This window comes from Stegastes partitus, unplaced genomic scaffold, assembly GCF_000690725.1.
Source record: "Stegastes partitus isolate 25-593 unplaced genomic scaffold, Stegastes_partitus-1.0.2 Scaffold210, whole genome shotgun sequence".
Taxonomy (NCBI): Eukaryota; Metazoa; Chordata; class Actinopteri; family Pomacentridae; genus Stegastes; species Stegastes partitus.
Genome location: NW_007577941.1, coordinates 418,262 through 432,441, shown reverse-complemented (window position 1 = coordinate 432,441; position 14,180 = coordinate 418,262). Strand labels below are relative to the sequence as shown.

General features: G+C 41.7%; 1 protein-coding gene across 1 annotated transcript in view; it reads right to left on the bottom strand.

Moving 5' to 3' along the window:
• Nucleotides 1–14,180, bottom strand: part of dlgap1b (discs, large (Drosophila) homolog-associated protein 1b) — a 47,036-nt gene that overhangs the window by 23,377 nt on the left and 9,479 nt on the right. Inside the window, exon 4 of the mRNA XM_008280798.1 lies at nt 12,564–12,819. Within this exon, the coding sequence (XP_008279020.1) occupies nt 12,564–12,819 (256 nt within the window). The remainder of the gene's footprint in view (nt 1–12,563; nt 12,820–14,180) is intronic.

Here is a 14,180-nt window from a genome sequence, read left to right as displayed (position 1 = left end):
CCCCCCCATGGACATGGCAGTTTCCTACAGCAACAGCTTCCCACAGCAGGATGTAAAAAAAAAACTTCCCGAGGAACACAACAAAGAGCCCAATGTGCTGACTCTGCCTCCAAACACCCCCGAGCCCAATTCAACCGAGCCTCCATGAGATGTGGCAAAATAAGTGCGATACACAGAAACCTCTCCCCACAAAACATGGGACTGAAAGGATCCACTGCTACAGGACGCCCCCAGAGGAAGTCACATGTCGTGGTCTGACAGGTTAGAGCTGTTTGGTGGCACTGAGGGGACATAAATAATATTATTAGTAGCTTCAATGTGTATAAAGCAATATGTGATAGGATTATACTTACACATTATTGGTCTAAGCTAGTTGACTGGATTGGATAAAGACACAGGAATAAAATAAGTTACTGGAGTCTTGTCATCGCTGGGTGGTTGCTAGGCAACCAGCAAAGACTCAGAAAATCACTATGCTCCAAATAAATATTTTTTTCGACATGAATAACCTCATAATATCCACAACTCATTGTGTTTACACTTTGCTTTTTCTACAAATCAACCAAGCCAGACACAATATGTTAATAATCGGTGCGTTTTAAAGGTCCTGGAAGGTGGATAAAAACAAATTCCTTGTTGTACTGAAATACTATTTTATCTATCAAGTAATGATTCTGCTCTTTAAAATGACCTTAGCTGGCGGGAACAATCATTCCTGAAAACCTCCTACTGCACTCTCAGTTTAAATGCCAATACATTCAAACAGCTGACACTTCCAAAAAAAATATGGTTGCGCAACTATTCCCTGGAGAAAAATTTTTTTTTTTTGCAGGACGAATTTTGAGCAACTGCTAATGAGTTTGTGAATGACTCGTGAACGGAAGGGAAACTAATGATCCGTCAGGGTAAAGTAAGCACAGCAAGGAAAGTAGAGGGATTCCACTGGGAAATATATAACTGTACGGCATGAGCACAGAAACTAAATAGAAAGCAAGTAATAAAAACATAAAATATAGAACCAGTAAAGCTAGGAAGTTGAGAGAAAGCACAGAGTAACACATTTTGGGTAAGTTATTGATTTAAGCCGTGCACAGTTACATTTTAATGGGCAAACACATGCCAAATATACACATAAATATTGCAACAAATGAACTAATATGTCCTACAAACTCAATCTTTAACTTCCTGTGCTTAAATTTAGGACTTGGTCATTAAGCGTCACTGTGACTAAGGTCTTTCTGAATCAATGTGTCGACAGCTGAGGCCTCATTAACTCATGTTCAGAATTTCCTCTGTCATCCACATGATGGTAACATAATCCCACATGACTGTGGCCTAGTTGGACCACCAGGGCCATGTGTGTACTGTACATGTGAGCGTGTCCAGGGCATGTTGTGCTCAGGAGGGTCCCTGAGCCTCATCTGAAAATAGAAAGCCGGTAGGTGAGCAGGCAGGCGGCATAGCTGGCAAGCGAGCGCATGACTCACTCATACGCAGATGGCCTGAACAGAAACATGGGGCCACAGACTGCTCATCTGTCAACCAGTCGGGTGTGAGTGACCCTCCATCTACACCAGCAGGCCTCGGACTGGCAAGTGGCACCAGTGATCTTTCCCATGAGGCCTGCGGGGCTCGGCTCCTCTCTGCTCTGCCCTCTGGATGCTCACTTTAACAAGCGCGGGAGTCTGAGATGAACCCCGATGAACTCCAGTTCCAGAGGGGCCCTGCGTCTGACCTAAATAACTAGACCCTGCAGAGGAGTGTGTTGTGATGCTGTGCCAGGCGTTCCTCTGCGCGATGCAGGCCACACCTGTCAGAGATACACCAAAATAAACCAGCAGCTGGAAGACGATCAACATTTCCCGGCTTCCATGTGCGGAGGGCGAAAGCAGATAATGTGTGGCTGATTTCACATGATGGCATGCTCGCATGGGAGTCTGGTTTGGAGGGAAAAGTCGCTGTAAAATGCCCTGAGAGTCGACGGAGAGTTTATTTAATAGCAATGAAAACAGCTACAGCTACAGTTTATTTACTATTCAAACATTTTGATAAGTTTAGAAATATTTCTAGATAAAATAATATTTTTGGGGGGGATTCTACATGACATCACTTTATTGTAGTGTTTTAATAATTTGAATGAGTTCCAGTCATTATTGTTGTTAGTACTTTTATTCGTCTTGTAAAACTAACAAGAGAATCTTCTGTTTGCATGTGAAGCATGAATAAGCAGAAAGCATGGGTTAGGCTCTGGTGGCTTCAGCGTTAAGCAAATAAGAATAAAAAACTACTTCCGCTCTGGATTTTCATAGTAAAACTCACTGACGCACTTTGGTGTTCTTGGTAACCATTTGTTGCGCATGTATTTTTTCATGTGGGAACAAGTGCGAGCTTTAAAACATATTTACACCATATTAACATAGGGTGAGCAACATTTTAGTGTTCTCTGTGTTGTGTTAGGTTTATTTTTTTGGTACTTGGACCGCCTTCCCCAGGCAACGCATGCTTTTATTTTGAAGGCCGCATCCCTTTCACTTTGTGCCCGCGCGTCTCTTTACGCATCTCTGCATCGGCTCATCATGCCTCACTCACAAACAACACGCAAACAACAGCGCTTTTACTCACAAAGACGCATCCAGTAGTCACACATGCCGAGCAGCGCGCTGCACAAACACTGGAGCAATGTCATGAAAACGGCGGATCCGCGGCGCTCAGCTGAGAGATGAGAGTTCACAGTCCTCCTCTCTGCCTCTTTTCCTCTTTCACTCTGTCTGACGATATTGGATCTTATGTCAGGATGTGGACGCGCCTTGATGCCCCCCCTCTCCTCCTCCTCCCGGCCTTAATAATGATTCAGGGTGGGACCGTCCCGTTTGCGGACCTCATGAAAACTTTACTGCCTCTTAAACTTCTCCTTCTGTTTTCCTAAACGTCTGTCTTGGTCAGTGGAGACATTATTTACCCAGATGCTTCCAAATGGAATGATTTGGTGTTAAATTGGCACCTCTGTAGCCTTAACAGGTTTTTAAAAATACATTAAATTTGTCCCTATGTGTTAGTTATTTAGGTATTTGCTTTATATTTAAGAATATATTAAGATATACTGTAATGTCTCCGATGGGAAGTTTGCCTCAGGCGGTAGTGCAGCTCTACTACAAACAACAAGTTACCACAACTAAAAAAAATACACCTCTAGGCACAGAATAAAGCCATAAAACCTAGTGTAAAAACAATCCTTACATATACATCCGCATTGGTGATACACTTCAAGGGAAAAACATAGTTTTCTCTCAGACTCTGTAGCGTCTACCTGAAGGTGGTAGTTTGTAGTCTGAAAATAAAACGTGTCCTTTAGGATCTTGGTCTGACAACACATTGTTTTCATCGATGGTTCTAAAGGAAGTGTGTTCTTTCATCCCAATCACTTTCATTGCTGTTTTAACCATTTGTTTTGGGTTTTAATTGGACCACGACGGTGCCGCATGCCACATCTGATTAGACTCTTCATTACAGCGTTACCTACATTTATTTTTGTGTATTTACTGTTTGTTTTAAAATGCGGTATTTTGACTCAACGTGTAACACAACAGAAGTTAACTTTAAGTAAAGCTGGAATAAAATAAAGAACTCAATTCCAATAAACAGAGAAGCTCTCTATTTGGTAAAATGTAAAGAAAAAAAAGCTGGTTGATTAATACATTTAATTGCTCATTGTCATATTTTCTGTCAATAAATGATGGTCTCATCATGGTTCAAAAACATTTTCCGTGCTTGCCTGCTATGTAATTCTGTTGGAGAATATTAAATCTTTAATTAGTTTACAGCTTTGGAAATAATAATAAGAGCGCTGTGACCACTGTTTTCCTCCTCCAAGTGGAGTCATGCTGTGTTTTCTTCTTAAGGCTGTAATAAACGGCTGCTTTGCTGATTCCAAGCCAGTTAGCAATGGCTCTTTAGCTGTTTCCCTCTTTGTTAAGCGCCAACATGTTCGACTTCTCATAAATTTGCTGTAAAAATGATGATTTAGTTTGACTAAATTAAGATTTTTGTTTACAATGTTAATATATTGTATAAAGCTTTTTCACATCTTTTAGAATATGCTGTTATTAACCTCTATTGTCAAAGTTGAAGGCATGTTGTATGAACTTTCTAAGATTTTGTGTCTGTGTGTATTTCTTTGTCTAATACAGTCGCAGTTATTTATAGAGCACATTGAAAACAACAGCTGCTGAGCCAAAGTACTTTCCAGGAGAGAAACTAATTTACCTAACAACTTCAAATATTAAATTCAAGGCCCTACAGTGTTATTCATGATGTGAATCAACGTGAGTAATTTAAATATTACAGGTAAAACCACAACAGCTACATAAAATACAACTCCACCTGAGTAAATTTGGTATAAATATTTAATTTCTAACTATATAAAATAGTTGAATGTATTTTTACACACAGTACGTGACATCGGTGTCCTTACTGGAAGCCTCAGTTCCACTTTCTAAATAACTTATTGTAATATAATATAGTGTCCAAACTACTGACAGTGACAAATGGTTCTGGATTCAAGCTCCGAAAATCAAATTATTCATGTTGTTATTGTTCGTAGGTGTTTATATTTTGTATTTCATGTGTGGCTTTACACTTGGGATGACACTGGACTATAAATCAGCATCAGTTGGCGACTTCTGGAACTCACTTGGTACTCAAAAAGTTAATTCACGCCGTGATATACGGCTATATATGCAGCTGCTGTGGCTGTTTCTTTAACTTTAAAACTGGTAAGCACAAAAACATTCAGCCAAACAGAGAATGTGAGTAATAAACTCAGGTGGTCTAATGAGTGCCACCTTGTGGTTTGGGAAACAGTGGTGGAGATGATTTTGCATTAAGACACCCAGGAGGCAGCAGTGTAGCTCAGGGTTGTTATTTCATGTGATTCATATATGTAAGAATATCGCTGATGCATAACACTCATTTGTATCTAATATTTTTCTATTTCAAATGATAGAAATGACCTTGTGAAACCAACCACCAACCAGAATACATGGCAACAATGCAATAACTGCACTTTGTTCCAACAGGCCAGTGATACTATGTTTGCCTTTCGTCCTGACTTTGCTCTGAACTCCTCACCTTGCGCTAAAAGACATACCAGGCAAGCAGATGGCCGAATCAACAGTGAGCGACTGCAGCGGCGTGGATCAAAGGAACGCTGCTCGGTGGTCAGTGTTGGAAGCTTTGTCAAACCTAATGCTGCCACAGAGGCCCGTCACCTGCAGTCCCACCTTCAGAGGGGACTTTCACAAATCACATAAGAGAACACACGCCGAGAGCCCTGCAGCGGCATTTTCCTCTGCTTGTATAACATATGAGTCACCCTGACATATGACAAACAAATTTCTGCCTTGCTCTTGGATATTTGCGTGGGCTGGTGGAGGTGTAAGGGGGGTGGGGAGCTCTGGTCGAGCGCTCGGCTTGATCTTGATTGGGCCGGACTTCAGCGATCTGCATCCCTGCCACTTACGCTGAGCCCACTGGGAAACCCACAGATATTTATTCTCTCAGAACAGAACTTCTGGAGAGGTGTCCGTGACCGTTGTTAATTGGGTCAAAGTGTCTCGTAGTTTTTCATCCACCCACTCGCACAGCTTCTAGTAGGAAGGAAGGGCAGAGGGGCAGTGCTGTGTTACACTGAGCCCCTGGGGGCAGTGTTGTACAGGCTTTAATTCAGCCTCTGATAATCTATTGGAATATAGAAGAGCCATGAGGTTTCAGAACAGAAAAGTCTGAAATCACTGCATTAAGATCTCTTATTAGATTAGTCCTCTAAAACGCAATATACTAAATTTGGGAAGAAGTCCCTCTGATGACATCTTCATACTAACTCCTAATGCAATGACCTTACAACTAACAGCAAGTGAGGGAAAGTGGAAGTGACTTTTTTTTTTTTTTTTAAACGTCTGGATAACGCTCATATCTACTTGTATTAGAAGTTCTTTTCAATGAAAGCTTCTATCTGCTAATTGAAAATACTCTTTTTACAGAAAAAGTTTGGCAGTTTGGGAACTACGCTTTCTTGCCAAGAGATATAAGTGTTGGGGAGAAAGCCAAGGAGCACATTTTCCCAAGTGTTAAACTTTTCCTTTGTTAATTATTCTATCTTTTTCTATACCGTTCATATATTAATTTCTTTTTCATGAGCTGTCTCCGACTCCGTTCTGGGTGCAAAAATTGACTCGCTCAACCAGCCTGCATTTAGTGAGAAGCTAGTGGTTTTTCAGAGCCCATATAGGTTTATAACTTTAGTTTTTGAGGTCTATGAGAATATGTTTACATGCGCTCCCTCCTGAAAAGCCCTGTTTGCTTTGATTGGTCGACTGGCCTGATAAAAGTAAACTAATGTTCATTTAATGCCAGATTTATAAGTATAGGGACGGGGCCCTATAGAAGCTGCTCTAATGAAGAAATAATGACGAACTGTGAGGCAGTTGCATACTCTTTGTTTGAGGTCGTGCCAAACAGGCCGCAAGGCAGAAACTATGCAAATGTGTTACATGGTGACATAAATAAGTAAAAGAGGAAAACTACAATCGGTGTGGTCTCTGTAAGTTTGACACATAAAAGCTATAACATACTAAAGGAAAGGGAATAAAATTCAAAAAGCATAATAAGGGCTCTTTAATGAAATGCTAGATATCCCATTTTGAAAAAAACTGGTGCAGAAGGATCAGAGATTTGCATTTTATAAATGTATACATTTCCTCTGATCTCTTCTTTGTAACACACTTCTACTGAAAATCTATGTTTAAGAACGCTGTCAATCCAAACTACAATAAATATTTAATGCCTTTTTTTTTTTAGTTCTGGTGTTCCAGATCGTGCACTACGGCGCAAGCACATAGAAGTGTGTCAAAGCTGTGTCAGAAAATTAAATGAAGAGGTTGTTTTCCACTGAGTGTTTGACAAGACCATCAGCAATATGTACCACAAGCACGCCTCAAATGCTTACTTAAGGAATGCTTTATTCAGCACTACGTCTCTGTACGGGGGCCGAAGGAAAATTCACAGCCATAAATTAAACATTGTCCTGTAACCTATTACGGAGAGCTAAGGGAGGAAAGCCTCTCTTTTCAGCCAATCCCTCAGCACCTCTGAAAAATAGATGCTGGGAAAATGAGGCTGGATAATTGACAGCAGGTCAGTGAGCCAGGGAAACCAAGAGTGAGAGAAGGAGAAACAGAAACTATGGCAAGATTCCCAGCCTTAAGATTGGTGTGTATACGGTTTCTAATTGAGGGTCAATTATTCTCCTCAGCGAAACAACTGGTTGATTTACCCGCACATCTAGCCGCTGCTGTGAAAAGGCAGGGGATCTAGCTGTTTCGCGAGAAGCCAAGTAAGGAGAAGACAAAGCGGAGTGAAGAGGTGATGAATACGTTAACTGGAGACGACGTAGGGGTTGAGGAGCCAGGGCTTAGAGGCAGTAAAACCCTCACATTAACCGATTGCTATGGATTTTCCCAAGCTTTGGAAAGAGGATCTGCTCCAGATTTTGTTAAACCGATCCAAAGGAGCTGATGTCTAGGCCAACGTGTCTGTCCGAGGCAATAGTAATATGCCCGCGCGAGTGATTGCGCGGGGTTGGCATGTGCGTGTGGACGTGCCAGTTTGAGTGGGCACAGAGGCAGGCAAAAAAAAAGCCGCCACAGCCACTTGAGGTTCAAAGAGAAGAGATCAAAGGACAGCCCCTTACTTCGGTCTCCTTCCACAGGATTAAAAAGATCATCAATAATAATGGGCTGGAGCGGCGCAGTGGGCAAACTGGAGACGAGCATGAGCGGAAGCTGATAGGTCTCTGCAGTCTGCCTCTGTGTGTGAGTGTGTGTGTGTGTGTGTGTGAATGTGATATTTTGGCGGTTTGCTGCCAGGACAAGTGGGAGCAGAAACCATAAGAGAGGGCTTTTTTTTTTTTTTCTCTGGAACTAGTGCTTGAACCAGGCCTCTGAAACGTCATACAATATTCACCACTACAACGTCTTCACTTCGCACTTTGGGCTTTCATCCAATTTCCTGTGAAATGTTTGAATATGTGTGTGTATATGTGTTTGCATGTGAGTGTCTGCATGCATGTTTCTCCTGCATCACAGAACAACAGAAATAAACAAACTGTAAAAGCTTTGAATGTTCACTTGCACCATTGTACCGTAAGTGAAATGTTGCTCATAGTCCTTTATATACGTGAGAACACAGAGTCTGAAAATGTCACATAAACGTAATGAGTATGAGGTTATATAATGCACAGTGTTCAAGGCCGTGCATAAGAGCTACTTTTTTCCTATGGGTGTTCTTTGTCTACATTTGTTAGCAAGTGCTGCGAAGCTAACACCGCGTCGCACCATCGTACAACGATGTTACATCACATCTCCATTATGTGTACATGTTGAACTACATCTACATCATGTTGGATGGGAGGTAAAGATGGAAAGAACTCCCACGTTTCTGAATGGAAAATGTTTCACATCATTGTGCAATTCAAGATCACAGCTACCAGCTAGTGGCTTTGACTATTTCTGTACATTCTTGCTGTTCTATGGGTTTGTTCGGATCCCACAGCAGAACAATACTGTCATGGATAAACACAAACCAAATTGGTAGCCAATGGAAAGGCATCTGGCGTCACACTTTTTTGTTTCCGTTATAGTTATGGGAATTGATTGAAATGCCAATTTTCAGTTCATTAATTAGTAAAAAATAAATAAATAAATAAACTACAGCATTACAGTTAGGCCTATATTTTGTGCACGTTTATAACATCCTGGCAACAAGATGGATCAAAGTACTTTGTGACATTATGCCAGCAACATACCATGACCCGTATACCTAAAAAGAATAACTACACTGATATAATAAAGTCCCAGTGCTGCTGTTTGAAATCTGGATATTGTAAATGGACTGCACTTTTCTACCTTAGTGGTACTCAAAGCTCTTTACAATGTTTTCTCACACACACATTCATACACCAATGGCAACACCTTCCATCCCTGCCACTGGGTAGCAGCTTCGGGTTCAGTGTCTTGCCCAAGGACACTTCGACCGTGGAGGGGTGGGGGGATTGAACCACCAACCTTGCGATTAGATTACAACCGCTCTACCACCTGAGCCACAGCCACCCTGGATTTTAAATGTATTTTGTTCATGCCAGTTTCTTTCACAGAAAAGAGGTGAAGGTTGGGTTTGCTGCAGCAACACTGCACTCCTACTTCACCCGACTATTTCTCACGCCTTACATTCACGGTCAATCAACAGTGCGCAGTGAAAACTACTCTCAGTATTTATAATGTCTTTTTACTAAGTGCAGTCGAGCAGTGCATGAATTCTCTGTGACATTTTGTTTGTTTTATCTTGAAATTAATTTTTCGAACAGGAGGGGAGCGTGCACTCCCATGCATTGTGCTGTTTTGTTAAGAAATAATTTATTTTCAGTGTTTGTGCTTTACAGGCACCTCTGCAATATATGGATGCAAGTCAGATATACAAGGTGTGGTGCTCTGTCCCTTGAATAAATAAGAGCTTTCATTTGTCCGTGGAATTGTTTATGTCTATTGGACTCAAAGGAGGCTTAACAAATGTGTAGACGAAGATCAGAAATGCATTAATTAACCTGAATTTATAGTTTGCATGGATTTGTGAAGGTGTCACCACCTCATGTTTATGCTAGCAGGGGGCATTAGCAAACAGAGGTGGAAGAAGAGGTTATAAAAGAAGCAGAACAACAGTGTAAAATGCTCCATCGCAAATAAAAGTGGTGCATTCTAAATTTTACGTGAGAAAAAATGAACTTTCGGTAAAAGTAAAAATGTAAACGTATTTCCCAATAAACGAAAATGACAGTTATTTATAAAACTGTTACATGCACAGTATTACTGCATTAATACAGAAGTGGCATGTTGTTGTTGGTGAAGCTTGAGCTAATTGTATGTGTCTTATATGCTGCTGGGTAATGTATTCTGTACAATTCTACAATTTCATTTGGCAGACGCTTTTATCCAAACTGACGCATATCTGAGAGGAGATACAACACAAGCAAGGATCTAGTCACGAGAAAACACCCTGGATAAGTGCCATAACAGTGTGTCATATTTTATTAACTCATCATACGTTTCATATGTATAGTCGTAATCAGCAAACAAACAGCAATAAAAAATTAATAGTGAAAAATAACTACTTAGTACTGTATGTATAAATACACACACTGTACATACTAACTATATCTGACAGTTGTCTTCTGAAATGTAATGGATAAGAAATACAAAATTATGCAAAATGCAGATATTTAAACAAAGTACAAGTGGTTCAAAATTGTTTGCTTGTTAATGTGCCTAATTACATCCACCACTGTGAGTAAGATATGCACTTGTTGCCTGTTTTCACTGTCACTTGCACTCCCTGTGTTGGCCCTCACCTTTCCATTCATTATGCAAACCGACTTCACGGTGCAGATAACTATAAAACAATTAGCCTAATTTCTCCACCCCCACGCCCCAACCTTTTCAGGTTTGAAAGGGGGTGTTGATTAAGATTTGGTGGCGTTAATTAAAGAGTCCAAGACCACCTGCAACCCCTCTACTTCACACCCCGCACGAGCAGAAAATTGCAGTTACGGTGACTCCCACACGATGTTCACATTGCAGATGAGCGCGTGTTAAAAATGTAGAGAGTGAGACGGGCAAAATGTAGTCACACTGAGACCTTTTCCTGTTCTCCTCCCAGTCTCCCTCTCTTCCTTTCCTCTTCAATCACAGCCTTCCCCCAGGAGGAGAAAAAGGAGAGGTAGCTAATTAATTACAGTGACTGACGACTCCGGTGAAGATCTAAGGAGGTGATGAATTGTGCGGTAGTACAACTATGACAGTAATCTGACGCATTCCCCTACCTTCGGTACCAACCACAGTGATCTGCTCTCCATATCACCTTGTAATTTATCACTCGAACCCGATGTTCCTGTCTCGTTTGTTGGAGCCTCCGTCGCAGCTGATTCAAGACACAATGTGGTCGGCAGATAATGAAGGTCAAGGGTCAGCTATGCAAGGGGATTGCCCTCAATTGGAGGCAATCACATAATGTTGGATCACGAGTGACCACACAGCAGACTAATATCTCTGAACTTCCACAACATCTGTCCGTCAAACTCAGACGCCAAAAACGGATGTTCACTAAATTGCCAGTGGTTACGAGGCCGCTGCGGCTTCATCACACAGGCAAGCACAGATGCATCCATCTGTTTTGTCACTTTTGACCTGACATGTTATTTTTTTTAAAGGTGTTGTCTTTACGTAACAGATCAATAGAGATATCTGCAAGTTGTGTGAGAGGCATCTGGAGAAAGAGACTGTATCCTGTATTGGATAGCAGGCGTTTAGCTTGAAAACCAGATTTTAGTCGCTACAGCACCTCGCCTGATAGATGGTCTTCATTATCTGCTCCTTTCTCTGAGGAGGGAGCACTGAATGTCCCTCTCTTCATCTTATCAGTCTTCTTTTTTTTACAGATCAATAACTACCAACACACAATAAAACAATCAACCTTCAATTGCTCTGTTTACCCGAACTGTCCATTTACACATAATGATAAAAATACTGGGGCGCAACGTCGTATCATCTAATTTTACTAACTTGAGAAGGAAATGAAAGACGTCAGATGAAGCCAATTTTAAACAACACTAAATAAATGTTTGCTCAGTGTCAGTGTTAAGCCCTTTGAATTTACTGAACTAGTTTTGCCATTCTTCCAATTTGTAGTAAATGTGTTTAATTAGCTGACTATAACCCTTGTCAGCCAGGTTTGGGGAGACGCTGTCTATTAATTGGCATAATTAAATGGGAACGGAGGCGAACGCCAATGTGCGTCAGGCGACGGTGACTCAACGCGCTCAGTGTAAGGGAATGACGTTTGGATTTGCAGTGGGAAACATAGAAGCACCCAGTGTTGGGTGCCAGCACCACTCAGCATCAATACTGCATGCAGTAATGCTGGAAAGCCAAGCGCTCCAGACCATGAGGCACACAAGAGGGCTAAAATAAGACCCAGCAGCCACTGAGCTTTACAGCTTAAATAAGCTCTTATGCGGGAAAAAAAACAGCTCTGGATTCATCTTATTGTATCTGAGGAGAAAACTGGGTCAGATGGATAATAATATAGAGGGGTTTGGGTCTGTGTTTGCAAAGTGAAAGTAGTCCACGGTCAGCTAACCAAGTCAGCTCTTTTCTTCACGGAAAAGTGCAAGACTGACTTTCAACGGAAGGAAATTGGCGGTGAGACAATTTGATTTGATGGCTGCTAATCAAACGTCCAATCTGTGCACTTCACCCTTTTGCATTAACTGCAGTATCATTTATTGATTTCCTCTGCTGATACTATACACATGCTGCATAACTTGGAAAACACAGCACATCCATAAAACATACCTTCCATGCTCACACATCAAATTATAATGGGTTATGGATTATGTATGTTCACGCGCCGTCATGAGCACATGAGTCTGCATGTGTTAAGTACGTGTTCCCACCGACCTGTGCTGCTCTGGATGGTTCTGACAGTGGTGGTGGTGCGCGGCGGCGAGTTGTTCCTCCTGTTGCCCACCGTGACGGCTCCCTCTTCCTCGTCCTGCGAGCAGCCCTTCTCTATGGCGCGCACGTAGCTGTGGCTCCGCATGCGGAAGCAGCCGGGCATGGGCAGGTCCAGGGCATCTACCGCCTGTGACTCCATCTCGCTGAACACTGACTCACACACCGCCTCGATCTGCCCGTTCACCTCCACCTCGCTCACCTGCGGAGGAGGGGAAACACACACACACATACAGCATGTGCACGCAAAGTAGTCAGATGAACAGAAAAAAAACCCAAAAAACACAGAGAAGTGTAGACACCAAAGCTAAAAAAAATACAAAGGCACACACCAGCACACACGGAGAAGGGACAATATACTACAGAAGCAAAAACAAAAATAAAAAAGCCAGGGAAATAGCTTCTAGTGCTGCAAGATTCAATGCTACTGTGCTACTTCATTGATTAAAGCTTCACGAGGCAGGAGTTTTATGTATAAACGCACTTAAATCGCAAATTGGCTGCTGCAATAGAAGACAGGTCTATTGTTCCTGTAATTTGTGGCTGGAAGATTCACCGTATTTGCAAAAAAAAAAAAAAAAAAAGTTGCTATGAACTGTGAATCATCTTTTAAACAAAAGCATTCTTTTGACTCAAAATGAAAACATGAATTTGCAGTAAATTATATTCTCAGATGAAATGTGTGATTTTGAATTCTTTTGTTACAGATGAGTCATTTCGGTCAAACTTTTTACCGCTCTCACCTCTCACACTGCCTTGTAAAGCTTTAAGCCATTCACAGGAATTTACATATACTTAAAAAAAAAAAAGGAATACAAAAAAATTAAAAGAGTATCCAGCGGGTGCAGTGGAGGAGGAATCACTGCAGGATAAAAACTTCAAAGGGGCCATACAACAGAGTGAAATACTACAAGTGTTGTTAATAAAGGTGAGAACAGGAAGTGTCAAAGCTGGGACTTGTGGGATTTGAGATGTGACTCGAGGAAATCTTGCTACACCTACATCATTAGCCGATGCAGTTTTGGTTTCAAAACGGGGTCGAAAGTAAACAAAACTTGGAAAAACTTTCTAACAGGCTTTGCGAGACGGGTGTGTGTGCAACACATCGGGTTACGTGAGGGGAGGTACTACGAAGCTCCATTCTATTCCTTGAAGAGATGCCAAGATGTCTTCACAGGGAGGAATCGAATGGGAACACAGCTTTGGGTGTTTGTCAGTAAGGAGAGTGTACAGTCAGACAAGTTGTGAGTGTATACTGCAGAGCTTGGAATCAGGAAGGTTTGTGGACCTCGATTCAATCCTTTGATGTTAAGCCTTTTCTTTACGTGTCACTTCACACTCCATGCAAAGTCCAATATGAGAGTGAGTGAGATAGAAAACCTAAGCAGCACCTTTATTTTTTTATTCTTTTTGTAGATGCCAGGTCCGGTCTGACTTTCTCCCTTAGGCCCGCTCCATGCCAGGACTTGGAAGATATGTCCCAAGGGTCCATCATTCAGATGGTGAGGCAAAGTGTTGCCCCTGGGCCTTGCATAGAGAGGGGGGTGGAGTACATATCCCCAT